At 63.2% G+C, this 26,179-nt stretch overlaps 1 protein-coding gene and 1 long non-coding RNA gene across 2 annotated transcripts; one reads left to right on the top strand and one right to left on the bottom strand.

Moving 5' to 3' along the window:
- Positions 1 to 3,954: 3,954 nt before the first annotated feature.
- LOC142017016 (dnaJ homolog subfamily B member 2-like) lies at positions 3,955 to 25,175 on the bottom strand. The gene is made up of 9 exons (XM_075001599.1): positions 25,151 to 25,175; positions 19,864 to 19,963; positions 15,821 to 15,930; positions 11,875 to 11,928; positions 11,249 to 11,365; positions 10,231 to 10,341; positions 6,142 to 6,247; positions 5,211 to 5,281; positions 3,955 to 4,637 (listed from the first exon to the last, which is right to left on the bottom strand). The coding sequence occupies exons 2-9, from the start codon at positions 19,926 to 19,928 to the stop codon at positions 4,129 to 4,131; spliced, it is 1,143 nt and encodes a 380-aa protein (XP_074857700.1). The 5' UTR covers positions 19,929 to 19,963; positions 25,151 to 25,175; the 3' UTR covers positions 3,955 to 4,128.
- Positions 6,173 to 9,166, top strand: LOC142017020 (uncharacterized). Its single transcript, XR_012646426.1, has 3 exons — positions 6,173 to 6,259; positions 7,278 to 7,384; positions 8,909 to 9,166. It is a non-coding gene; the product is annotated as an uncharacterized LOC142017020 (long non-coding RNA).
- Positions 25,176 to 26,179: the final 1,004 nt, after the last annotated feature.

Here is a 26,179-nt window from a genome sequence, read left to right as displayed (position 1 = left end):
CCACTCCATCACAGGTGCTACCTGCCAGCGCAGGTTACAGCCAGTAGGGAAAGTGTATCAGAGGGGTAGCCCTGTTAGTTGGTGCTCTAGCAAATAAACCAGAGCTGCAGGTCTGAGGAAGTGGGGCTGCCCCAAGAAAGCTCATCCCCTAATATTTTGTTAGTCTTTAGAGTGCTCGAGGACTGCTGGTGTGTTTAGCCAGTGGAGGGTTAGGGAGCTGCTGGGAGCTGCTTTGCCTGTCACACATGCATCCAGCCTGACTGTCTCACACGCACCCCCCTTGCCATCACATCTCTCCCCGCTTCCAGACCGAACTGAGCGGGGTCACTTAGCCAGTGACCTGGGGAAGTTCGGGGCCCTCCCTGCGTGACAGGGCATCGGCTATGGTGTTGTTGTTCCCCTTCACATGGACCACCTCCATGTCGTAGTCCTGCAGGAGCAGACTCCACCGCAGGAGCTTGGTGTTGGCCCCTTTCATGTGATGCAGCCAGGTCAGGGGTGAGTGATCGGTGTACACGGTGAAACGCCGTCCACACAGGTACGGCTGCAGCTTCCCCAGTGCCCACACCACGGCATCCGACACGGTGATGGCACTGAGCTTGCAATAGTCCACACAAAACCAGATAGACCCATGTTTGTGGGGACCAGCACTACAGGAGAGGCCCAGGAGCTGGAGGAGGGTCGGATCACCCCCAGAGCCCGCGTGTCTTGGACCTCCCATTCTATGTCCTGAGCCGTCCTCCCTGTGGCTCTGAATGGCACACACTTGATAGGGGCGTGGGTGCCTGTCTCTATTCGGTGGACAGCCAGGTCAGTGCATCCGGGTCTGTCAGAGAACAGCTGTTGATGCGAATGCAGCACCTCCTTGATCTCCGTCTGCTGGGCAGGGGTCAGCTGGTCTGAGAGGGGAATAGACTCCAGCAAGGAGCCGGCTCCAGTCCTTGTGAGTAAATCCACCAAGGGATCATCCCCCTGCCCCTCCCAGTGTCTGCACACGGCCAGCACCAAGTTCTCTCTGTCCCAGTAAGGTTTCATCATGTTCACATGATAGACCCGCTGGCTCTGGGCCCGGTTCAACAGTTCCACCACATAGTTTCACCTCATTCAGCTGTTTGACGACCTTGAAGGGGCCATCTCAGGCCGCTTGCAGCTTGTTCCGCCACACGGGTACGAGAACCATCACTTGGTCCCCGGTGGCATAGGCTCGGGCCCTGGCGTTACGGTCATACCAGACCTTTTGCTTCCTTTGGGCCATGGAGAGGTTCTCCCTGGCCAGGCCCATGAGCTCAGTGAGTTTTTCCCGGAAGGTCAGTACATACTGTACCACTGACTCCCCTTCAGGAGAGGCCGTCCCCTCCCACTCTTCTCTGAGCAAGTCCAAGGGTCCCCGTACCCTCCTTCCGTACAGCAGCTCAAACGGGGAGAACCCCGTGGGTTCCTGGGGCACCTCCCTGTATGCAAACAGCAGGTGGGGTAAGTACTTGTCCCAGTCGTTGCGGTGCTGATTCATAGGGTTCTGAGCCCATTGGTCTGCGGGTGGTCGGCTGTGGCCCATGTGTGCTCAACCCCACACTTCTCCCACTAGCTTTGCAGCTGGGCTGACGTGAAGTTGGACCCCTGATCTGTGAGGCCCTCCTTGGGGAACCCCACTCTGCTGCAAATGGCCAGCAGTGCATCCGCCACAGAGTCAGCTTCGATAGAGGTCAGGGCCACTGCTTCTGGGTAGCGAGTGGCAAAGTCTACCACCACCAGGATGTATTTCTTCCCCGAATGGGTCACCTTACTGCAGGGCCCCAGTAGGTCCATGGGCACTTTCCCTTGCTCCTCACTGACCAGTGCAGGTGGGAGGGCACCGCTGGGCCAGGGGCTTCAATCTGGGCCGTCATTGCTAGATTGCTGGCAGCTGGGGAGGCCCAGGCTGCCCAAGCATTGTGAGGCTGGTGGGGAGAAGCCAGGGCCAGCTGCCAGCAGCTCCCCTGGGGCTGGGGCTGGGGCTGGGGCTGGGGCAGCGGTGGTGGGCCTGCCTCCTGCCAGGAGCCCGGGTAGCCCTGGTCCAGGGGCCTGCCGGTCCAAAGCAGAGCAGTGCAGGCTCTACACCATCCTAGCCTGGCTCCTGGGGGAGGGACCCGTGTGACGTTGCGGTGGGCATGTGTTTGTGCAACAGGCTGAGCAGGGCTGGGGAGATCCCCTGCTGTCTGCAACCCCTGTCCCAAACAAACAGCAGGGATGAGCCCGGCTGTTTTTGCATCAGAGGCGGCACTTAGTATGAGGGAGTGGGAAGGCCGTTGGCCTGGGCTGGGAGAGAGAGACAAAGGGGGGAATCAAGGCCCTGGCTTGGGGACTCCCCTCAGGCTCCCCTCCCCAAGGTGGATTAGAACGACTGTCTCTGCCAGCTGCACTGACACCTCTGTGCTGAGCTGTGTCTCTGTCAACTGATAAACTCCCTGTTCTACCTGCTGGGTGAGAGTCACTTCTGGCTGTGGATGGGGCAGTGCTTGGGAACCCCTGAATCCCATCACATCTGGTGGCAGGGGTGGGATCTACTGCACCCGTGGATGGAACATCCGGCAGTAAGCGACTGGGGCGTAGGTGGAAGAAGGGCGGCTGGCGAGCGCCAGGCGTGCTGAAGGGCAGCGAGGTGCCTAGCCCCCAGGAGGGGTGACCCATGAGGCAGCTGGCGCGCTGAGGGGGCTTCCACGAACAGCGGCAATGGTCTGTTACCCCGCTCCTTGAAACGGACGTTGTCCAGTTGTGCAGGGAGAGAGGCTCCCTCGTGCAAACCCACCGCAGCCCAGTTCACTGCCCGGCTGCAGGAGAACGATCGCTCCTTGGAGCAGGGGCCAGAACCCCTGGGGAGACTCCAGACCCCTGCCCAGCTGAGGCTCGGGAAGGGGCTGGAAGCAGCTGGATAAACCCCAGGGCTGCTGGCATCCCTGTGGCCGCTGGCAGCTCCTCCCCGCTCAGCGCCTCCTCCCCGGAGCTGAGGCAACTGGAGCTTGAACTGAGGCAGAGGGAGCTGCAGCACCAGGACCAGGCGCGCCAAGGACAGGAGAGAGCGAGAGCGGTTCTGCCGGCTAAAGACGCTGCTGCAGTGGGGCGCGGGGGCCCCCGACTGCCTGGCGCCTTGGTGTGAACCTCCTGACCCCAGCTAAGCAGGGGAGGACACAGATGCTCTCCCCACCGCCTTGGAGAAGGCCAGCGTCCTGCCTGGGGTTGAGCCCGCAGACTGGCTGGCACATCTCACCGCTTGCTGGACGCCAAAGCAGCCAGAGGGACGGGCTCCAGGCCGGGGTGCTGAGCGATCCAATGGGCCCTGCTGCGCACGCTCAGGCTGGCCCCCAAAGCCCGTCTCGGGGTGCACAGCCAGCCCCTGGGGAGCCGCACGCAGAGCTGGAGCAGCAGCTGGGGCAGTGCGCGTGCGAGGGGGCAGGGCCCAGACCGGCGAGGAAGCAGCGAACCTGCTGGTGCTGGAGCAGCTGCGTGAACTCTGCCCCGAGAAGGGGGCCGATGCAGTGGAAGCCCACGGGCCCCGAAGCGCAGGGAAGCTGGCGGATGAGCTGGCGGGCAGCCGGGCCAGGTGTGAAAGGGAATCTTGGAGAGACCGGCCCCCGGCTGTACGACGGAGCCCAGGAACCAGGGGCCGACCACGCGCCAGCCAGGGCCCGGGCAGAGCAGCCGGCCCGAGGGACACAGCAAGACCTGGGCTGTTGTTGCTGTGGGCAGGAGGGGCATGGACAGGCCCAGAGCCCCAAGCTCCCGGACAGGCCCACTGGCAGAGGCCTCGTGGGTCAGCTGGGGGGTCCCAGGGGCCAGAGAAGCCGGCTGCCCAGGGAGCCTGGGAACGGCTGGGGGCCCCCAAGCTGCGGTGCCCGGAGGGTGCAGACTTGCACTAGAGTCCCGCCAGGCTAGCAGGGAGCCTGATCCAGCAGCACCCGTGGGTGGGGCCAGGCAGGTCCCAGGGCCCCGAGGGATGGCACGGGAGGGCTGGAGAGCTGACTGGCCAGGCGGGCTCAGACCCAGACAAGGCCTGGCCCGCCCGGCGCAGCACCCATCCCACCCAGCGGCTCCCGGACGGAGAAAGACGCAGGCTCAGAGTGCGGCTGCCCTTTACTGGCCCCACAGCTGCCCTCACAGCAGGGCGCACACGACCGACTCCATGTCCTCGGGTGCCGCCTCCAGCTCCGCCAGCACCGCCTCCAGGTCACGGAGCGAGAACTTGCTCTCGTCCAGCACTGACCTGCCCCCCGCGGCTGCCGGGCTGCTCCCCAGCTTCTGCACCTCGGCCGGCCGCTCCTCGCCCTCCTTGGCGCTGTCTCCCCCTCCGGGGCTCTCTGCCCCCTTGGCCCGGCCCGGGGGCGCCAGCACAGCGCCCGCCTCCTCATTGGCCCCCTTGCGGGCCTGCCGCACGCTGCCCCGCCTCTTCTTGGAGCTGCGGGGCTCCGCTCGGTGCTGCCCCCCGTCCTCCAGCTCCGACAGGCTGCAGGCCATGGCCCGGTGCAGGTCCTTGGCCTCCTCCTCCTCGGGCAGCACGTAGGAGCAGGCAGCGCTCGGGGGGCGCTGCAGCGGGGGGGAGGCCGAGGCGGAGCTCAGGGTGTCGTGCGGCTCCTGGTGCTGCAGCCCTGCCGAGCTGCCGACGTCTGCAAGAAAGAGCCCCCGGAGCAGAGTGACGGGAGACCCCGGTGGGAGTGTTCCCGGCTCCCCGCCCCCCGGGCCTGCCCAGGAAGTCGGGCACAGGGTCATTGTCAGGCTGGCGGGGGCTCGGTGCCCCAGCCTGGCAGTGCAGGGACACAGCCGCCGTTCTGGCAGGGGGGATCCAGAGCCCCACTGTGCTCAGCCCTGCCTGGCTCCCTGCCCTACCTCCCGTTCTCTGCGTCCCTGAGGGCACCCCCAGCTCAGCCGAGGGAGCCTGTCCGTCCGTCCGTCCCGCCGAGGCAGGCAGCAGCAGGGCCCTGCCCAGGAGACCTGGCCCTGCACATGGCCTCTTCCGCCTCCCCAGACACAACCCGGGACCAGGGCAGTGCCAGCCGGGGCTAGTTACTGACCTGCTCTACACCCAGCAAAACTGACCTTCCTGGCCCCAGCTGGCAGCGCCAGGCCCCTCTGGGCCGAGTTCCAGCCCCCGCCGCCCCGATCTTCCGCACGCCCAGCGCAGCCCCCCATTCCCAGCCCGGCACACACAGACACCCCCCGTCCGGAGCGCGGCTCCTCACCGTTCACCTCTGTCGCCTTCAGCTCTCCGTCCTCCTCGACTTCCACCCGCTCCTGCCCGTCCTCGACGACCCTGGGGACGGAGCGTAAGGAGCACCGCTCTCACCACGCTGGCAAGCAGTCCCGCTCGGCGGCTGCAGCAGGAGCCCGCGGCAGCAACCGGCCTCTCAGGCCAACAGGCCTGGTCAGCCCGCAGAGCAGCCTGCCCTGGCGGCGTGTGCCGGGGAGCAGCCAGTTAGAAGGATTTCGGTCCTCTCCCGCCCCCCCAGCCCCTGTGCACCCTTCACTCGTGCCTGGCCCGGCCCACGGTCCCTTCCTCTGCGCCCCGAGCTGCGGGGAGGCCAGAGCAGGGAAAGCCGGTTGGTGGGGGCTGGGGAGGCTGCTGCTACTCTGGGTCCCTCGGCGCAGCCTCCCCCCTCGGGCACTGGGGCACAGTGTGCAGCTGCCAGGGCAACTGACACCCCGGGGGTCTCAGGGCCCTGCCCCACACAGCAGCTACCTCCTGCCCCAGCGACAGTGGGAGTGGGCAGGTGCCCAGAGGGACCCCCAGGGGCTTGGGGACTCAGCTCTGGCAAGAGCCACGCTTGAAAGCTCAGCACCAGCCTGGCTGGGCCCAGGAAGGGGGGCGCTGGTGTGAGGGGCGGTGGGCCCCTGGCTGGGCCCAGGAAGGGGGGCTCTGGCACGAGGGGCGGTGGGCCCCTGGCTGGGCCCAGGAAGGGGGGCGCTGGTGTGAGGGGCGGTGGGCCCCTGGCTGGGCCCAGGAAGGGGGGCGCTGGTGTGAGGGGCGGTGGGCCCCTGGCTGGGCCCAGGAAGGGGGGCTCTGGCACGAGGGGCGGTGGGCGGGCTCTGTGACCTGCTCCCCTGCAGCAGCTGCCGTGGGGCTGGGAGACAGGCTGGCTTGGCCCATGGCAGTCGGCGCGGGCCCCTCCCTACCTCCTGGTGGTGATGCGTTTGCCATTGACGAAGGTGGTGGAGGTGGACACGGAGCGGAAGCCAACGCCGGGCTCAGCGCCGGGGCTGAAGGACGAGGAGAAGAAATCTGAAAGAGAGGGTGAGAACTCACTGCGGGAGCCCCCGCCGGGGTCAGGCCCAGGGAGCCCTGCGGGGCTGTGGGGGGCTCCTGGGCTGGCAGGAGGGGGCTGGGTGGTAAGGGGGCAGCCGGTGACACACTGCGGGTTGTAAGGTCATGGGATGCTGATGTGAACGTAAAAGCGGTGTCGCCCCCTGGGCTGCGTTGCCCCGAGCCGGGCGCCCGGCAGGCCCGGGAGGCTCTGCGGGCAGCTGGCACTGCTGGCTCCGGCTGCGCAGGGCAGGGCGGGGGGCACGTTGGGGTGTGACGTGCTGAGGACTGGCTCTGTGCTGGTATTGCCGATGGCGGCTGGGCCGGCCTGTGGCGGGAGGGCGACTGGTCGGGTGGGTCACACCCCGCTGCCAGTGGCCCCTCGGTGGGGCCGACCCACGCCTGAGGGCTGGTCTGTGCTATGGAAATAAGCCGATTTCAGGTAAGCAATTCTAGCTAGGACAAAGCGTAGCGAGAATCGACATACCAGCGATCGACTCACCTGCCTGTCCTAACTAACGATGGTTGACAGGAGCATTTCTCCCGTCGAGCCCCCTTACTCCCCGCCGTGGGGGCACCCGGGTCGACGGCTGACCCCAGAGACATCAATTTCGCATGGCTTCGCCTGACGCGCACATTTGGACTCTGGAAGATGAACCCTGACTGGGTCCATCTTCGCCGAAGCACAGATGTGCCCTGCTCGTGTAACAAACTGCACTGGGGGGGCGACAGACTTCTCTCCACCTGGGCAAGGGCAGAATAAGGGCCCCAGAGGTGCCTCCGTTTGTCTTGCGGCTCATCCATCGCCTCTGGAGCATCCCTGCGGTGAGCTGCGCCTGGAAGGGTCCATGACCCATCCCGACAGAGGGCGTCCTCCAGAGACTTTGAACACAACGGAACATTTCCTCTGTGCTGCCGCCCCACCCAGAACTCTGGGACCGGTGCAGTTTGACAGCTTTAACAATTTCACTCTCACCCTGCTCTTTTCCTTTCACTAACAACCCCTTAGCTGCGAAGGCCTGGCCCAGCTGCTCCCTGCGGTCAGATCCGAGGTGCACACTGAGCCGGGGATGCGGCCAGCCCTTGGGGGCAGGAAGAACCTGGGTGGATTCGGAGGTGGGTTCCACGACCTCTCCCCTGTGTGCGGAGGGGACGGGCTGGGGCCCAAGGGAAGTTGGGGTGTCTGAGGGCAAGTCTGTGCCAGGGACGAAAGTTGATTTCAGACACACAATTCTAGCGATGTCATTAGTGTAGCTAGAATCCAGGTATCAGAATCGACTTTCTTCCCAACTGTAGCCTGAGGCTGGGAAGTCCCACGTTGACGCCCCTTGCTGAGTGCAATAGCCTGGCGTGGGGGGTCAGTGGCTGAGCCCAGAGGGGGTGATTTTGAACGGTCGATCTTCTCCTAAGTATAGATTAGCCCTGGGGGAGTTGCTGGTGTGACAGCTGGCTGGCCAGTGCGGCTACAGCCATGCTCAGTGTGACAGGTTTGGTGCCTTTGAGTGGAGGATTGCCAGCCCCGGGCTGTACGTAGCCCAGTCTCCGAGCAGTTCGCCCTGGTTTGATGCTCTCAGTGGCACCCCCATAAACCTGTAATATTGCACAGGGCAGGTGTGAAATTGTGAGAGAAAACGTCCACCCAGGGCCGGACTGTTCCCGAGTCTTCAGAGCTTTAGGGAGGAGGCAGGACTGGGCCGGGCTAGGACAGGGAGCCGGTGCCGAGGAGAGGAAAGCTGGTCTGTGGTAGGACGGGGTTTCTGGGCACAGTGAGAGAAATCAACCCAGGGTAACTTTGCTTAAAATTTGGGCCACTCAGCCCCAGGCTGGGATTTCCTCCTCACTAAGGCAAATCCAACCAGCCACCACAGCACCTCTGCCAGCCCCACTGGCCAGCCAGAGCCACACCAGCAAACCCCCAGACTGCCCAGCTGCTGCACCAGCCCAGATCAACACCCCCCAAGTTCAGGTGAGAGGCTCTTAAGCCTGTTTCACCAACTCCACACAGATCCTTCCAGGCTCCAAAGAGTCCAGCCACAGCCCCCGGTCAATATATACCTGGATCCTACCCAAACAACATGCCCACCAGTCTGTCAGATCTAACCAGCTAAAGATTTATTAATACAAAAGAAAGAGCAGGGTCAGAGAGAGGGATGGTTAGAGCCACACTTCACATGCGTCAGCCGTACCCACTGGTGCAGCCAGCGGTGTTATCTGCTGATTCCTGAGAGCCTCTGAAAGTGCATTTCAGGTGACAGAGATTCAGTCACTGGGGCGCTGTAGGTCCGGCCCGCTGGGGCCCACATGCTGGGCATGGACCTTGGAGACCAAAAGATCCAATATGGACCCTGCTAAGTCCACACACTTGTTCTTGTGTTCAGGGACAAAGCCCTTTCCTCGTCCCACAGGCCCTCGAGGGTCCGCACCTGCCTGACTCTGAGATGGACCTGTTCCTTTGTCTCAGTCCAGGTCCCCTGACCAGTGGGCTGTGTCCCATTGACATGTCCCAAGCCCCTGGGATGTGTGTTGGGGGTCTGAGCACCTGGTTTCCACCCCATTGTTCAGCCCAATGCCCTGGCTGGGGCTGAGGTCGCACCCCCGATTGTGAAGCTCAGCACTGACACATTTCCTAACATCCTGCAGAGCTGAAACCTGGAACTTCACCCACCTGCGTGACACGGATGTGAGCGGCACCCTCAGACTCAGGGCATCCTCAGCTTCCGTTAGACCCCTCCCAGGGCCCCCCCGGCACAATATGTGGGGCCAACAGATACACTGGGCATTAAAATGGCCTCCAGACCCAATCCAAAAATCCAATCACATGACATGGGCTGGGCTGGGCTGGGCCGGTGGAGGGAGCCGGCGCCGAAGGGAGGTGGCTGGGCCGGGCTGTCAGGGGGAGCCGGCGCCGAAGGGAGGTGGCTGGGCCGGGCCGTCAGAGGGAGGCAGCGCCGAAGGGAGGTGGCTGGGCCAGGCCGTCAGCGGGAGCCGGCGCCGAAGGGAGGTGGCTGGGCCGGGCCGTCAGCGGGAGTCGGCGCCGAGGGGGAGGTGGGCTGGGCCGGGCCAGCACCAAGGGGAGGAGGCGGGCTGGGCTGGGACGGCGGAGGGAGCTGGCGCCGAGGGGGAGGCGGGCTGGGCCGGGACGGCACTGAGGGGAGGCAACTGGGCCAGGCCGGCGGAGGGAGCCAGTGCCAAAGGGGAGGCGGGCTGGGCTGGGCCGGGACGGCGCCGAAGGAAGGAGGTGGACTGGACCGGGCCGGGCCGGCGCCAAGGGCAGGAGGTGGGCTGGGCCAGGCCGGTCTGGTGCCGAGGGGAGGTGGGATGGGCCAGGCCGGGCCAGCGGAGGCAGCCAGCGCCAAGGGGAGGTGGGCTGGGCCGGGCCGTCATGGGAGTCGGCGCCGAGGGGGAGGCAGGCTGGGCTGGGCCGGGCCGGCAGAGGGAGCCGGTGCTGAGGGGAGGTGGGCTGGGCCGGGCCGGCACCAAGGGGAGGAGGCGGGCTGGGCCGGGATGGCACTGAGGGGAGGCGACTGGGCCGGGCCGGCGGAGGGAGCCGGTGCCAAAGGGGAGGCGGGCTGGGCTGGGCCGGGCCGGCGCCGAAGGAAGGAGGTGGACTGGACCGGGCTGGGCCGGCGCCGAAGGAAGGAGGTGGACTGGACCGGGCTGGGCCGGCGCCGAAGGAAGGAGGTGGACTGGACCAGGCCGGGCCGGCGCCGAGGGCAGGAGGTGGGCTGGGCCAGGCCGGGCCGGCGGAGGGAGCCGGCGCCAAGGGGAGGTGGGCTGGGCAGGGCCGGGCCGGCGGAGGGAGCCGGTGCCGAGGGGAGGTGGGCTGGGCCGGGCTGGGCCGGGCTGGCGGAGGGAGCTGACTGAGGACAGCAGGGCTGGCTCACAGGCCGGAGGCAGAGGACGAAGTGGTTGCCCCAGGATGCCAGGGAGCCCGACGCAGCTGGACGGCGCCTTGTCCTCACCTGGCGGCTCTGGGAAGCTGTAGGAGCAGAAGGAGTATGCGACGGAGGGGCCCCCCTGGCCACGGCCCCGGGTGCCCCCAGCCTGCAGCTCGGAGAAGAGACCCACGTCATCTGCAAAGCAGGAGGCTTGGTCAGTGCTGTCCCCCAGCTCCTGGGAAGGGGGAGTGGGAGGGTCACCCCGCCCCAGGGGCTCCCCCCACCGAGAGCCGACTCACGCAGCCCCCGAGCAGGGCTGCTGCAGGTCACTGCTCAGTCTGGGCAGGGAGCTCGTCCCCTCCCTACCGCCTTGTGCGTGGGCTCCTGCTCCATGGCCGTGCTGAGCCTGGGGGCGCGGGCCTCCCTCCGTGCTCCGGAGGCTTTGGGGCGCTGCACCAGTGCTGACACCGCCTCTGGCAGGGCCACGCAGCTGCCGAGCACCAGCCACAGCTGCCAGGCCCGACGGGGCCCAGAGATTCCCGCCTCACGCCCGCAGTCCCTGGGAACACCCGGGCTGGGCCCGACGATGCCACGCGAGGGCTCTGGGGAGCCGGCCCAGCTGCATTCCCTGCATGGTTTGTGGGGACAGGCAGGGACGTGGGGGGCTCTGGGTGCCGGCACGTGCCGAGACCTGGACATGGAAACCATGTTTGTGTGGCTCAGGGACGTGTCTGGGGGCGGGTTCAGGGGGAAAACCTGGGAAGAGCCTGAAGAAGGGGAAGTGGGGTGACCTGAGGCCACGAGCAGCCTGGCAGCCCCAGCTGGAGCAGAGGAGCAGGGCTGTGGCCTGGGGCTGGCTGCAGCCCAGCTCCGCAGGGGAACGTGCGCTGAGGAAGCAGGCCTGTCTCCAGCCCTGTCTGAGCTCAGGCAGGGCCGTGGGGAGATCCCACCCGGGCCGAAGGGACGGACGAGCTTTCCTCCTGCCCCGCTGGCTGCTCCATGCGTTTGCAGGCCTGTCTGTGCGGCAGGAGGGGGTCAGGCCCCCAGGCAGCATGAGCCGGGGGATGGTGGGGCACACAGGACCCGCCGGGGGAATGCTCACCAAAGAACTCGGCGAACGGGTCTCGTCCCCCAAAGAACTCTCGGAAGACCTCGTCCGCACCGCGGAAGGTGAACGTGAAGCCCGGCGCGCCAGCACCGCCCCGCAGATCCCCCGTCCCTGGGGGAAGAGCAGAACCGGCCGTTACAGCCGCCAGGCAGGGCGGCGAGCAGGTCACGGCAGGGCAGGAGCCGGCTCTCCGGAGCCCGTGGGAGGGACTTTTGGACAGAGCTGTGGCCCGTGGACACAGCAGCTCACATAGCGTAGTGCCTGGCACCGGGCACTGGCTGTACCCAGCTCAGCGCAGCCCTTAGTGCCGATGGGAAGAATCCCCCAGGGGTCCAGAGCCGCCCTCTCCCACCCGCACGCTCCCCTGCCCAAGCAGGGAGGCAGAGAGCGGGCTGGGCATCAGAGGGTTCCACTACATTTGCGCCAGGGCGGGAGAGCGGCAGACCCAGCGCGTACGGTCCCTGGCGAGGGTTCCCCAGAGGAGTGGCTGGAGCGGAGCAGCAAGGGGGCCCCCTGCCCGGCTGGGTAGGGGGTCTGGGCTGGAGACCCTCGCCCATGGGTCCCTTGGAGGCCAGGACCAGGCTGCTGGCAGCCCGCTCCCTGGCCCGGGGGGCACTCACCTGCCCCTGAGAGCCCGTCCTTGCCGTAGCGGTCGTACAGCTCCCGCTTGCTCTCTGGAAGGGAGACGGAGCGAGAAGTCACCCGGCCAGGTCCGGGTCACATTGCAGACCCTGCGGCCATTCCCCTAGGCTGAGCCCTGCACCCCACACAGAGCCAGAGCGGGACGGCCCACAAATGGGGAAGCAGCCAGAGGAACAGACGCAGCCGGCCAGAGGCCAGTATCTATGCCAGGGCTCCCTGCCCACCTGGTAAGAGGCGGGAGAGCAGATTCCCAGGGGAAGGGGCTGCAGAAGCAGAAATGGTAAGTTCTGGGCTGCGGGAGGGGTGCGGAGGGTTGAGGCTGTGACCTCAGGCAGGGCTTTGGAGTGGGCTGGGAAGAGCTCTGGGTGCAGGAGTGGGTTCTGGCCCAGGTGAGGGGGCAGGAGGGTGTCACCTGACTGGATTTTTATATTAGGTCTGGAGGCCATTTTGTGTGTCCAGTGTATCTGTTGGCCCCACATATTGGGCCGGGGTCTAATGAAAGCTGAGGATGCCCTGAGTCTGAGTGTGCTACTCACATCCATGTCATGCAGGTGGGTGAAGTTCCAGGTTTCAGCTCTGTAGCGGTGTTAGGAAATGTGTCAGTGCTGAGCTTCACAATGGGGGGTGCAACCTCAGCCCCAGCCAGGGCATTGGGCTGAACAATGGGGTGGAAACCAGGTGCTCAGACACCCAACACACATCCCAGAGGCTTGGGACAGTCAATGGGACACAGCCCACTGGTCAGGGGGCCTGGACTGAAACAATGGAACAGGTCCATCTCAGAAATGCGAGACTGTCTCCTGGGATTCACCCAATGGCCGTTTGCCACCACAGCCCACCTGAGTCAGGTGGGAACGGACCTGCAAGGGCCTATGGGAAGAAGAAAAAGGACTTTGTCATGGGACACAAAGGGTGATGTGGACTTAACAAGGTCCATCCTGGATCTTTTGTCTTTTGGTACTTGGGCCTATCTCCAAGGGTCCCTGTCCAGCCTGTGAACCCCAGCGGTACCTGGTCCTATCTCCAAGGGTCCCTGTCCAGCCTGTGAACCCCAGCGGTACCTGGTCCTATCTCCAAGGGTCCCTGTCCAGCCTGTGAACCCCAGCGGGCCGGATCTACAATGCTCCAGTAACTGAAACTATGTGACCTGAAATGGACTTTCAGAGACTTTCAAGAATCAGCAGATAATGCTGCTGGCTGTATATGCCATTATGTGCCAACAACGCCCTGCCACTGTGTACATTAGGCAGACTGGGCAAAACCTTCGCCGAAGAATAAATGTCCAGAAAGCAGACATCAAGAAACTCAATACACAGAAGCCCGTCAGTGAACACTTCAGTGGAGTGGGCCTATCTGTTAAAGACCTGAGAATTTGTGTCCTGGAGCAAAAAGAATTTAAAAATGGATTAGAGTGAAAAATTTGTTAGTTGGAATTCACATTCGTATTCAACACATTAACAAGTGGGATGAACAGAGACATCAATTACCTCACACATTACAAGGATGGCTTCCCTTCCGTTGATACTCGTAATTATCTCAGGCAAGACAATTAAATATCCCGCCCCTCCCGCCCCTCATCCCCCTGTGTCAGTTCTTGCCATTTTTTTTTGGTCCTCTGTCTGGATTGGAAATTAGATTGATCTGAAGAAGTGGGTCTGTCCCACGAAAGCTCATCACCAAATAAATCGGTTTGTTCGTCTTTAAAGTGCTACATTTCTGCTGTTTTGTTCTGCTGTAATTAATGTATGCATAGCATTGCCTTAAGAATTTTTCTCTCTAATCCTGTTCTTTCTTTTTTATTAATAAATCTTTAGATGTTTAGATCTAAAGGTCTGGTGAGTGTGGTGATTTGGGTAAGATCCAAGTATATATTGACCAGGAACTGGGCCTGGACCCTTTGGGGCCTGGAAGCATCTGTGTGGTGTTGGGTGAAAGAGGTTTAATAACCCCTCATCTTAGTTTGGGGTTGTTGGCTTGGGCTGGTAGAGCAGCTGGGAAGTCTTGTGTGACTTCTGGCTGGCTAAGGGGCTAGCAGAAGTGCTGTCGTGGCTATTAGATTTGCATTAGAGAGGAGGCAATCCCAGCCTGGGGCTGTAAGTAGCCTGGTTTTAAGCAAACTTACCCCAGATTGATTTCTCTAGCTGTGCCCAGAAACCCCGTCCTATTACACAGGGGGTGCAGGGCCTGGGTGGGATTTGTGACCTGAGGTGTGGTGGAGCAGGGTGCAGGAGGTTGGGGTGACCTGGGGCAGGGAGTTGGGCACAGGAGGAAGTAGGATGCCAAGTGCAGGCAGAGGCCACAACCCACTTACCTGGGCAGATCCTGGCCAGCCGCGCAGTGGTAGCACAGTGGTACCTGCAGGCAGCTCCCTGCCTGCTTCAGCCCCAGGCTGCACAGAGTCCTTGTACCTGTCTGTGCCTTGCACAATGGGTTGGGGAGGACGCTCTGTGTGCTGCCCCCGCCCCCAGCACAATCTCGCAGCTCCCAGTGGCTGGTTCCCATTGGCTCCTCCTACCCCCAGCACAATCTCTCTGCTCCCAGTGGCCGGTTCCCATTGGCTCCCCCTGCCCCCAGCACAATCTCTCTGCTCCCAGTGGCCAGTTCCCATTGGCTGCCCCCACCCGCAGCACAATCTCTCTGCTCCCAGTGGCCGGTTCCCATTGGCTGCCCCCGCCCCCAGCACAATCTCTCTTCTCCCAGTGGCCGGTTCCCATTGGCTCCTCCTACCCCCAGCACAATCTCTCTGCTCCCAGTGGCCGGTTCCCATTGGCTGCTCCTGCCCCCAGCACAATCTCTCTTCTCCCAGTGGCCAGTTCCCATTGGCTCCCCCTGCCCCCAGCACAATCTCTCTGCTCCCAGTGGCCAGTTCCCATTGGCTGCCCCCACCCCCAGCACAATCTCTCTGCTCCCAGTGGCCGGTTCCCATTGGCTGCCCCCACCCCCAGCACAATCTCTCTTCTCCCAGTGGCCAGTTCCCATTGGCTGCCCCCGCCCCCAGCACAATCTCTCTGCTCCCAGTGGCCGGTTCCCATTGGCTGCTCCCGCCCCCAGCACAATCTCTCTTCTCCCAGTGGCCAGTTCCCATTGGCTCCCCCTGCCCCCAGCACAATCTCTCTGCTCCCAGTGGCCGGTTCCCATTGGCTGCCCCCACCCCCAGCACAATCTCTCTGCTCCCAGTGGCCGGTTCCCATTGGCTGCCCCCGCCCCCAGCACAATCTCTCTTCTCCCAGTGGCCAGTTCCCATTGGCTGCCCCCGCCCCCAGCACAATCTCTCTTCTCCCAGTGGCCGGTTCCCATTGGCTGCTCCCGCCCCCAGCACAATCTCTCTTCTCCCAGTGGCCAGTTCCCATTGGCTCCCCCTGCCCCCAGCACAATCTCTCTGCTCCCAGTGGCCGGTTCCCATTGGCTGCCCCCACCCCCAGCACAATCTCTCTGCTCCCAGTGGCCAGTTCCCATTGGCTGCCTCCACCCCAGCACAATCAGCTGTGATTGGCTGGAGCTGAGAGGATGTGCTTGGGGGGCAGGAGCAGCACACAAAGAGCCCCCCAGCCCCCACACAGCTCCTTGCACAGTGCAGAGAGGCACATGGAGCGCGTGGGGGTCCTGGTGAGGTGGGCCATGGGCTGGATTGGCCCCTCCCCCAGACCTGGGGCTTGGAAGCACATGGCAGCCAGTGACTGGTCCGGCCCAGAGGCTGGGGAAGGGACGGGCTCTGGGGCCAGTCGGGGACCCAGCTGTGCCTTGTCGATGGGTGAGATGCTCAGTGCAGGGAGTGACAGAGCCAGGGTTTAGCAGCTGCTGCCCCTTCTCCACGTGCAGCTAGAGAGGCGTGAGCTTGCTCTGACCCCGGGGCACCTGGCCCTCTGCAGGGAGTGTGCACCCTCCGCCGGGACCCCACTGGGCTGGGGGGCGCCAGCCCCTTACTGTCCGACAGCACTTCGTAGGCCTCCGCGATCTCCTTGAACTTCCGCTCGGCGTGTTCCTTGTTCTCCGGGTTCTTGTCCGGGTGCCACTTGAGCGCGGCCTTCCTGTACCTGCCCCGGCCCCGGAGAGCCAACGGAGACACTGAGTGTGAGAACACCAGGCGCACCCCACCGCCAGCGCCCAGCCACGCCGTCCCTTCTCTCCTCCCCCCGAGCTCTACTCGCCCCTCGGGTAGCCCCAAGCAGGGCTGGGCCTTGCTCGAGACACCCCAGCGAGCAGGGCAGCACCCCGCTCCTCCAGGCTGCCCCAGATCATCTCCGCCCATGGACATCACCTCTGCTGCAGCCAGACACAGGGACATTTCTTCCTGCCGCCCCCAGCAGCTCCCTCCCCACCCCCAGTGATTAGAGCTCTGCTGCTGTGGCCCAGGCTGCAGCCATCAGGCGCGCCGGGCTGGCAGCATCTCCTGGCTGTAACCCGGGGCACGCTCCCTGCCCTGCCTTTGTCTGGCCCAGCTGCCCATTGCCGGTGGTTGTGGAGTTTCCCTCACGTGCCGAGAGGGCACGAGCCCCCTTTCAGGCCCTGGTTCTCAGACCTCTTTGGTGTCAGTGGCAATTTACACCTCCTCCACCCGCCACACAAGTACAGACACAAGCAGGTCAGCCTGCTGCTCTCACCAGCTGCCCAAAGGGCACGGCCGGGGCTCAAGCAGAGCCGCCCAAGCGCTAGAGAAAGGTACCTTCTCTGGGGTGCCGCGCTCTTGGCACTGGGGCTGGGGGTGCTGCTCCTCGGAGCCGAGCACCCCCCCCCCACGCCTGCTGCTGGAGTCGGCTCCCCGGAGAGCCAGCAGGGCCGGAGGAGGCGGTGTCGCATTAGCAGGGAGATGCGAGAGGTCCTAGACAATCAAGTCGCACTGGATGCTCCCCAGTGACTGACAGTCAGAGTCACTCCCGGGGGGTGGAAGCAGCCGGTCACTTGACCAGCCCCAGGGGGCTGCCTCGGGCCCAGCAACCGCCCGTAGGTCGCAGTCGGCCGGGGGGGATTCCAGTCGAAGCCTCAGGACATTTGGAACCAGCTCTTGAGACCAGTGAGATGAGAGGAGCCAACTCATTCTCCAGCACCTCTGCCAAGGCTGGAAACCTGTCCAGCCTCCCGCTTCCCAGCCACTCCTTCCAGCTGCAGCCTCTTCGAGAAGACACCAGTTTCCTGGGGCCTTGAAGTGACACATTCAGCTTTTCCAGCCAGTCTGCTCCGGGCACTGGGGCTGGAGGGACAGGCTCTGGGGCAGGACGGTGACCCAGCGGTGGCCTGTCGACGGGAGAGATGCTCAGTGCAGGCTGCTCCGGGCGCTGGGGCTGGAGGGACAGGCTCTGGGGCAGGACGGTGACCCAGCGGTGGCCTGTCGACGGGAGAGATGCTCAGTGCAGGCTGCTCTGGGCGCTGGGGCTGGAAGGACAGGCTCTGGGGCAGGACGGTGACCCAGCGGTGGCCTGTCGATGGGAGAGATGCTCGGTGCAGGCTGCTCCGGGCGCTGGGGCTGGAGGGACAGGCTCTGGGGCAGGACGGTGACCCAGCGGTGCCCTGTCGACGGGAGAGATGCTCAGTGCAGGCTGCTCCGGGCGCTGGGGCTGGAGGGACAGGCTCTGGGGCAGGACGGTGACCCAGCGGTGCCCTGTCGACGGGAGAGATGCTCAGTGCAGGCTGCTCCGGGCGCTGGGGCTGGAGGGACAGGCTCTGGGGCAGGACGGTGACCCAGCGGTGGCCTGTCGACGGGAGAGATGCTCAGTGCAGGCTGTTCCGGGCGCTGGGGCTGGAGGGACAGGCTCTGGGGCAGGACGGTGACCCAGCGGTGGCCTGTCAATGGGGAAGATGCTCAGTGCAGGCTGTGCTGGGCGCTGGGGCTGAAAGCAGCTGAGAACCGACTGCTCTGGATGAGGTGATGCGGCCTCAGGAAAGAGCAAGAGGAGTTGTGGCTCAGGAGGAAGGAGAGTTTCTCCCACTGGGTGCAGCTTTAACGCTCTGAGGACAGGACGGAAACGTGGTGGGGTGGCACTAAGGCTTTTGCTGGGGCTGTTTGGTCAGAACATCCTGTTGACCTTTAAATGCTCATTCTTTCCCTGGAATACTCTGCTGGCTCACTGGTGTGCTCTGCGGCTGCCCCCGCTGGGTGATGGCTTTTCACTACTGTGCGTGAGCTCTTCTGAGCAGAAGATGCTGCGGGTGCTTCACATTTCCAGTCTCCAGGCAGTATCGTATGGCTTGTCTGTCTTCCTCTTGCTGCCTCCTCCCCTGGACGTTCTGCTGTGTCCCGACCTTGTCTGTGCCACGGTTTGCTGTTTGTCTGGCTTGATTCTCAGCGTCTCCTGCCGGCAGCTGGACTCCGCTTGAATCAGCTTTGGCTTTTCACTTGAGTAGGGTTTTTCCCTGCTGCTCAAATGAGCCAATGACCCATTGTAATAACAACAAAAGCAAAAGTGGACCTGTAGCCGGCGCCTACAATTAACTGCCTCTTAGCAAACGGACTAACCTACAGCTGGCAGCAGCTTTGTGTGCTGCTCTGCAAGCATCACGGAGGTCCATCCACATGCCTGCACCACCCACAGCGGTGTTTCCCAAACCGGGGGGTTGCAAGCCAGTTGTAAGGAGGTGGCAGTACGGCCCCCTTGCTTGTGTGCCCCGGTCAGAGCTGGGCAGGCGGAGGGTGTGATGGGGTTCTGGGGTCCCCCAAGCTCTGCACCCTGTCCACAGGCAGGAGAGTCTCTCACTTAGCAGGAAAACAGCGGGTTTATTAGCCGACAGGGCACAGCATCGTACAGAGGAGTCAGTACAGCAGGCAGAGACAGCCAGTCCAATCCATGTTGAGGAGAGGAGGCCCCGAGGGGCCCCCAGAGCTGGGGCCTGGCCCCCTCCTTTGTCTCTCTCTCCCAGCCCAGACTAACTGCTTCCAACTCCCAGTTCCAATTCAAACCCCTCAGGCTCCACCTCCTCCTTTGTCTGCAGTACAAAGGTGTTACCTGGTCATCAAGGTTACCCTCAGCAGGAGACCCACACCCTCTGTGAGCCACTCACACACACACAGGTATCCCCCACTCCATCACAGAGGGCGGCAGCTGCTGGCTGGTAGCCCAGCTCGGAAAGCAGCGTCAGCAGCAGCGCCCAAGTGAGGGTGACCTGGAGGACAGAACTGTACAAACCCCTCTGCAAAACCGACTCTTTATTGACTTGACCTGACCAACCAGGTGTGAATCTCTGATTCAGGCTGTGGCTTAGTCACTGCTTTGAGTAAAATGTGCATAATAAGTTGCCCCCCAAAAGCATCCTATGCACCCCCAGAATACATTCCAACCCCCACCCTTGTAAGGAATGACAGCAACTGCCCCGCTACAGCACCCCACCATGTCAGGATCTGCCCAGGAAGGAGGGCTCACATCAGTCCACCCCCTCCCCAATGCCCTGCTAGCCTGGGGCTTTCTAGGACTGCAGTAATGAGGAGCTCTCTGGGTCCAGCATGGCTTTGAGCGAATGGAGGTAGATGGAGCCACGTGCCTGCTGCACAGGGCCTTGCTGACACTGCAGGGTGTCGGGACCCTGATTTCAGGAGGGGCAGGCTTGGGGCCAAGGGTGGGTCACCTGCCACGTGGGCTGGTCACCTTCGCCCTCCCATCTCCCTCCCCCTCTCTACCGCAGCTCAGCGGGGACAGGACGTCCCTGAGCAGGAAACCTAAGTGCAGTGCCGGGTGGTCCAAGGGAGCCAGCTCTGGGCCACCTCCCCGGGTCCCAGCTCACACCATAGACTAGCCCCTCTCTGCCTGCCCCGCCCTCCTGGCCTGCAGCCACCATTGCATCGAGTCCTGGCTTCCCTCTGGTCTGAGCCCGGCCCGAGAACTGCCCCCTCCCTGAGAGCAATGAGCGCCTGTCCACTTGACAGTGGGAGTCAGTGCTGCTTTTCTCCTTAGGGTGGGCCCCGGAGAGCATGGGAGACCCTGCAGGCATAGCCCCTGGGGACAGCATCTTGGGGTGCACTGGGGGGAAGCGGGACTTACGCCTTTTTTATGTCGTCAGAGGAGGCGCTGCTGGGAACACCCAGGGCTTCGTAGTACTCCACCATGGCCGTGTGGCCCTGCGCCGAGGCCAGCAGGGAATCTAGGGGGAAAGACAAGGGTCAGCAGTGAGAAGCCACAAGGACTCATGGGAAGGAGACCCTGGAAGAATTCCACCGAGTTTTCAACAATTTCCACCCCACCGTCAGCCTCAGCCTGGACCTGTCCACACGAGAGATCCACTTCCTGGACACCACAGTACAAATCAACAAAGGTCACATTAATACGCCTCTCTACCGGAAACCCACCGACTGCTGTTCTTACCTACATGCTCCAGCTCACATCCCAGGCACATCACATGAACCGTTGTCCACAGCCAAGCCCTAAGATGCAGCCGAATCTGCCCCAGTCCCACCAACAGAGACAAACACCGGCAGGGTGTTCATCAAGCATTCATAAAACTTAATAACCCTCCTGGGGAAGTAAAGAAACAGATTGACAGGGCCAGAGGAGTGCCCAGAAATCACCTACTCACAACAGGCCCAAGAAGGTGAACAACAGAACAACACTTGTCTTCACCGATAGCCCCAGCTCCAACCCCTCCAGCACCTAACTGACATCCTACAACTGCCCTGGAACCCGATCCCTCACTCCCACGGGCCGGGGTGACAGGCCTGTCCTCTCCTACAGACAGCAACCGACCTCCAGAAATACTCATCAGCGGCCACACGCCGTACCACAGAAACACCAACCCAGGAACTATCCCTGCGCCAAACCCAGTCGCCAGCTCTGTCCGCGTCTCTATACAAGCAACACCATCACTGGACCCAGCCGCCCCATCGGGGGCTCCGACACCTGCCATCCACTACACCATCGTGTGCCAGCAATGCCCCTCCGCCATGGACACAGGACACTCTGGGCAGCCTCTGCGCCGGAGGGTGAATGGACCTCACAAAAACCTGTTGTGTAGGGGCACACGTTAACCTCCCCGGGTGTTCAGCAAAGGGCTGGGAAGTCGCCATTCCCCTACAAAAGGGTTTTGCCACCAAGTGACAGAGGGAGACGTGGGAACTGGAATTCATTTGCAAACGTGACCCACTGAGATTGGGTCGTACCCGAGAGCTCAACTCTCTGATGCATTCCAAGGGCGATGTCCCACGGGGGAGTTCCAGGACTGGGACACCTCCTACGCGGTTTGCTTCGTCCTGTTAGTGACAGGCAACGCCTTTCCCACCCGATTCGCTTCGTCATCCCCAGTCCTCTGGCGAAGTGGGTCTCAGCCCGGCAGCTCCGACCTAACACGTTTGTGAGTCTCTACAGTGCCCCAGGACTGCTCATTAGCTGCGAGAGCAGCCAGCCTGGCAGCCTCAGACAGCCCCCACCTTGCCTGCTGCAGCCCGTCCCCCCCTCCAACCAGCCCGCCTTGCCCAGAGCCTGCGTCCTCTCCTCCCCGCACCACCCTCACCAAGCCGGCCGGCCCCGGCTGTCCTAGGCCCTGTCCTTCTGTCCGGCTCACACAGGTTTTAGCTCCAGCCCAGCCATGGGACAGAAATTCACCCCTGACTCTCTGGCCCCTGGCTGCCTGGTGCAGCCCTGAGGGCCGTTCTCCCCAAGCCCGTGGTGTCCCCGCCTTTGTGCTTGGTCTGCCGCGCACGAGCACTGAGCACCCTGCCCAGGGCCGCTACGCCCCAGCCACGCTGGCAGTGCCAGGGGAAAGGGCAGGGCCAATCAGCCCAGAATTAAGGGTTCACCCCAGGCTGGTGGGTCCTACCCAGGGAGGGCCGAGGGCCGTGGGGTCCTCGCTCTGTGCTGGGGTGTGTGGGAAGGTGGCTGCACCCGGAGACGGTCTCTGCAGGGAGATGGGGGCTCCTGAACCAGCAGAAGAGGCTGGGGGGGTCAGTGGCTTGGGAGGTGCTGGGCAGCTGGGGAGAGCACCGCGGCTGGCAGCCCCCATTTGTGCAGCCTGGCAGGGGGCTGTGACATGGCTCTCACCACAAGGGGGCGCCCTGCTCAGGTGAGTCTATGGCAGGTGCCTGCCCGGCAATGCCGGCAGCTGCGGTTCCTGCCCAAAGGATGGGGGGCCCGGGGCTGGCGGTAAAGACCAGGGGCTCATGGGCTGTAGTCACAGCACTACAGCCTGGGCACCGGTGCAGCTAATAACGGCAGTTTGCCGTGATATACCAACGGCTGCCGAGAGTCGGCTGGTTGGCAGAGCGTCCACAGCTGGCAGCTGGTGCCTCTCCTGGCGGTGCACACCCACACACACACCGCTGCGCACAGAACAACAGTTATTCCACACCGGGCTGCGAAAAGGGAGCTGGAACAGTGGAGGGTGCCAGCCTGCAGGAGAGAGCCCATAGGGGAGCACAAGGCGAAGCTGGGGGGTCCCCAGCCCAGCTGTGGAGGGAGGCCAGGGGAGCACAAGGCAGTGGCCGTTGTGGTATGTTGTCCCAGTTGCAGCCTGCCCAGAGCCACAGCGAGAAGGACTGGTCCCTTGCCAGCGCCAGGACCCCTCAGCACGGCTCGGATCAGTGGCCGGCTGGCAGGAATGCAGGGGATCCTGCCCACGTTTGCTGCCCGTTTCCTCCCCAGGCACCTCTCGGCCTCGCTGCTTTCTGCTGGCACCAGCTGGTCCCTGTCCAGGGTCTCCTGCCCATGAATCCAACCAGCTCTCTGTATCCTCCGTCCCTGCGCCTCACTCTCCTGACCCAGCCTGGCTCCTGCTCTGCTTTCTACCCGCAGAACTCACCCCTGCCCACAGGGCCCTCTCTCGGGGTCCTTGCCATGCTTCACCTCGCCCCAGGATTTGGGGGGCTGCTCTGTCAGCCTGGCTGCCTCCCCCTCCAGGCCCCACAGTTGGCGAGAGGAAGGCTCAGGCTGCTGGGGCTGGGGCTGGGGCTGGGGCTGGGGCTGGGGCTGGGGCTGGGGCTCCCTTTCCCTTTCCAGGGGTCCCCCAGCGGGGTAACAGGACCTGCGACTTCAGGCTGGTGGTGTGCTCAGCTGCGAGAAGGGACGGGATGGGAAAGTCAGAGGCCCCTGCCCAGGGGGTGTGGAGCTGGGCCCTAAGGAGCTGCCCTGGCAGGGGGGCAGGTTGAGAGGCTGGGCTGTGCCCACCACCAGCCCTGCTGGGGCGAAGTGGCTGCGGCAGTGACCTTCACCAGCAGGACTGCCGTGCCCACCGTGCCCGGGGCCCTGCGCTTCTGTCAGCCTGGCCGAGAGGGGCCCAGGTCGTGTGCCAGCACCCGCTGAATCCCCCATCCACTAGGGCAGGAGACTGTCACAAGCAGCCCCGACCCCTTGTGGGTTCTCTCCCCCCGTCACTTCTGCGGAGAAGAGCCCAGCGCAGCCTGGGGCCAGGCAGAGGCAGCAGCAAGACTGGGCAGAGTTTGCCAGGCCTCAGCGCTGCGGCCCTGACTTAGCATCTTGCCTGGGCGCTTCCCAGCAGGGAGGTGACCAGCGGCTCTCCCGGCCAGACATGGCAGTGGCGTTTTCCACGCCAGCAGGGAGTGGCGCGCAGGCCCCTCTGCGGGCTTGAACGATGGCGCCGGGAGGAGCAGTTTTCCAGGGGTCTGGGCACCTTAAAAGGGCCTGGAGCCGCTGGCTGCTGCCGCTGGCACCTTCACAGCTCGGCAGCCGCAGCGGCTTGCGGGTTCCACATGCCTGGTCCAGCCGCCCCGTGCTCCAGCGCCAGGCCAGCAGCAGCGGTGCCCCCCACGGAGCACAAGGGGCGGCTGCCCTGGGCCCCGGGCTGGGCAACACTGAAGGGTGGAGGGAAGGCCACCCCCAGCCTCATCCTTCTGCCCGAAGCCCCACCCCGCCTACGGGTCTGGGGTCCCGTCCCCCTTTGCCCAGAGCGGGACTCACACTTCTGGTGGCTCATGTCAGCCACCGTCCCCCAGCTCTCAGTGGGGCCCTTTCTCCTCACCCTCCGCCAGCCTCCCAGCAGGAGGGAGGGACGCAGGGCCCGAGGCTCTCCTTTGCCAGGCTCTGCACTAAACGGCTCCTAGGGTTGCGGGGGGCGTGAGCCGTGGTGCTGCGCAGGTGGGCACATACCCCAGCCCCTGGGGCAGCAACGGGGGCTCTTAGCACCCAGGGCCCATACCACTCCCTCCATGGCTCCCACAGCCCCCTTGCCGGCCCGGGGGCTGCAGTGGCTGCGGAGCGCTGAGCCCCAGGCAGCCCCCCAGCAGACGGGTCCTAGCTCCGCCGGACTGCTCCAGCGGCCTGCGCCAGGTGAAGGACGCTCACCCCGAGTCCCTGCTCCTGCTGGCTCCAAGCGAGGGGCTCCCCACCCTGCACCCCCAGCCCCCCGACAAAGCCGGGCCGCACCTCACTGCCGCAGGAGGGGCTGCCTCAGCTGCACCATGGTCTCAGGGAGGCTCCTGCTCGACTTCGCACCTGCCGCTCGCCTGGGGGAAGGAGGGCGGGCAGGAGGCCGGCAGCAGCCCATCCCATTCCTCCCCTGCGGATTAGCAGCTGCTGCAGCCAATGGACAGCTCTGGCTGATTGTGATGTCAAGGCTCTGCCCAGGGCAGCAGTGGCACAGGGGTATTCCCCAGTTCCCTCTCACTTGTCCGTCCGTGGGGGGGGGTGCGCGGTGGGCCCCACCAGCAGAGACGCGCTGCCGGCTCGGCTCAGCCACTGCCCGGCGCCTGCGTCTGGCCGGGGCGGCCGCCAAGCGCTCAGCTCGCAGGGTGCAGTGGGTAGAGGGCTCCCGCCTGGTGTTCTGACAGCTTCCCTGCTTCAGCAGCAACGGCAGCTGGAGGGCCGCGGGCCTGGCCCCTTCGGGTGGTGTATTGGCTTGTGCAAGTGGCGATGACCCAGCAGGCTCCCAGCGAGCCCCCCAGCGACTAGAGCAGGTCAACAAATATGTCACCCTCCTTCCACATGGACGCGAGAGCATGGAGGAAAAGGTCACAGCCCGGGACAAAACTGCTCAGTGACTGGATGAGCATTAACCAGGGAGAGACCAAACAATGAGGATCAATGAGTCCAACACCACCACCATCGCACGGGGAGGGATGGCCTGGAAGATGCGGAGCAGGTCAGGGAGCGTTACGGGCAGGGATGGAGGAACAGACAAGGACCTCAATGCCAGGACAGGGAAAGCAACAGCTGCATTCAAGACTCTCCGTCCCCGATGGAGTTCACAAACAATATCTGCAAAGAGGAAACTGCCGCTCTTCAACGCACATGCAAAGCGTGCGCCTGGGTGTGGTGCAAGGCCTGGGGGACTAACAAGTCTCTGAATCACAAGCTACCGACATGCACACAGGGATGCCTGAGGTACCTGGATTTGGCCATAAATGAGGAGCTTTGGAACAGAGCAGGACAAGAACCACCCGCTCAGAAAAGCATCATCCAGCAGAGCCCACCAAGCTCTCACGTGGAACTCGCAAGGACAACATCCAAGAGGAAGACCTCGGACAACATGGAGAAGGTCTACTGAGGCTGAAGGTGAACAACAGGGGTTCTGCTGGGGTCAGCGAAAAGTTTTGTCCTGAGACGGAGTGAAGTGGGGGAGACTTGTCGGTGACCTGTGCTCAACTCAGCATCCAAGGGGTTAAGTCCTAACCGCACTGAGAGGCCTAAGGCCGCCTTCTACTGCCCTAACCAAGCACAACAGCCATGAACTGTACAGCTCAGAGTCACGCGTTCCACCTATGACCTTGAAGCCTTCTTATTCCACCTATGTTTCCTTACAGAAGCGTCACACCCAGCTGTTAGAAAAAGACCCCATCCTAGTGGCACCCGCTGTCACCAGGTACAGAAACTGATCTCCAGATGGGTAGTTAACGGCATTTTGTCCAGCAAAAAGTGACTTATCAGTAGCTGAGCTTGTGGAAGCCTCATTCTCTGGTGATTGTCCTCACTTTCCTACTGCTTTCTGTGTGCTCTCTGTCTGCCTTGTAATTAGTCACAGAGAGGTGTCAGTATTAGTCTGCATCTTCACCAACCAAAGCAGCCGTCCTGTAGCACTGGAAAGACCCACTTCCTCAGAGCTGGAAATAGTGAACTGGCACAATGAATACAGAACAGAGAGACATGGCGATTGTCATTGCTGCGGTCTGCCGTATAATTCATTTTGCTAAGTGTAAATCAGTGAAGGCGATGGAGTGTGACTGGTGAGGTAATTCTGCTAGATTAGGTTACAATTGGTTAGTAAAATTATACTAAAAGCATGAGTCACAGTGGAGCTAAGCAGGACTCCAGTTTCACTACTTAACCTGGAGTCCGACAAGGAAAAACAGGAGGAAGGAAAGGGAAAGAGAGGCAGGAAGGAGACGGAGAAGGAAGAGGAAAAAGGGATTCACCCCCA

The sequence above is a fragment of the Carettochelys insculpta genome, chromosome 8, assembly GCF_033958435.1.
Source record: "Carettochelys insculpta isolate YL-2023 chromosome 8, ASM3395843v1, whole genome shotgun sequence".
In the NCBI taxonomy this organism is placed as follows: Eukaryota; Metazoa; Chordata; order Testudines; family Carettochelyidae; genus Carettochelys; species Carettochelys insculpta.
This window is presented reverse-complemented; position numbering and strand designations above follow the sequence as displayed.

Coding starts and splice junctions, on each gene's coding strand:
- LOC142017016 (XM_075001599.1), bottom strand. CDS start 19,928: ATGGTGGAGTACTACGAAGCCCTGGGTGTTCCCAGCAGCGCCTCCTCT. Junction 15,931..19,863: donor TCTGACGACATAAAAAAGGC/GTAAGTCCCGCT, acceptor GGGCCGGGGCAG/GTACAGGAAGGCCGCGCTCA. Junction 10,342..11,248: donor CCCGTTCGCCGAGTTCTTTG/GTGAGCATTCCC, acceptor CCTGCTTTGCAG/ATGACGTGGGTCTCTTCTCC.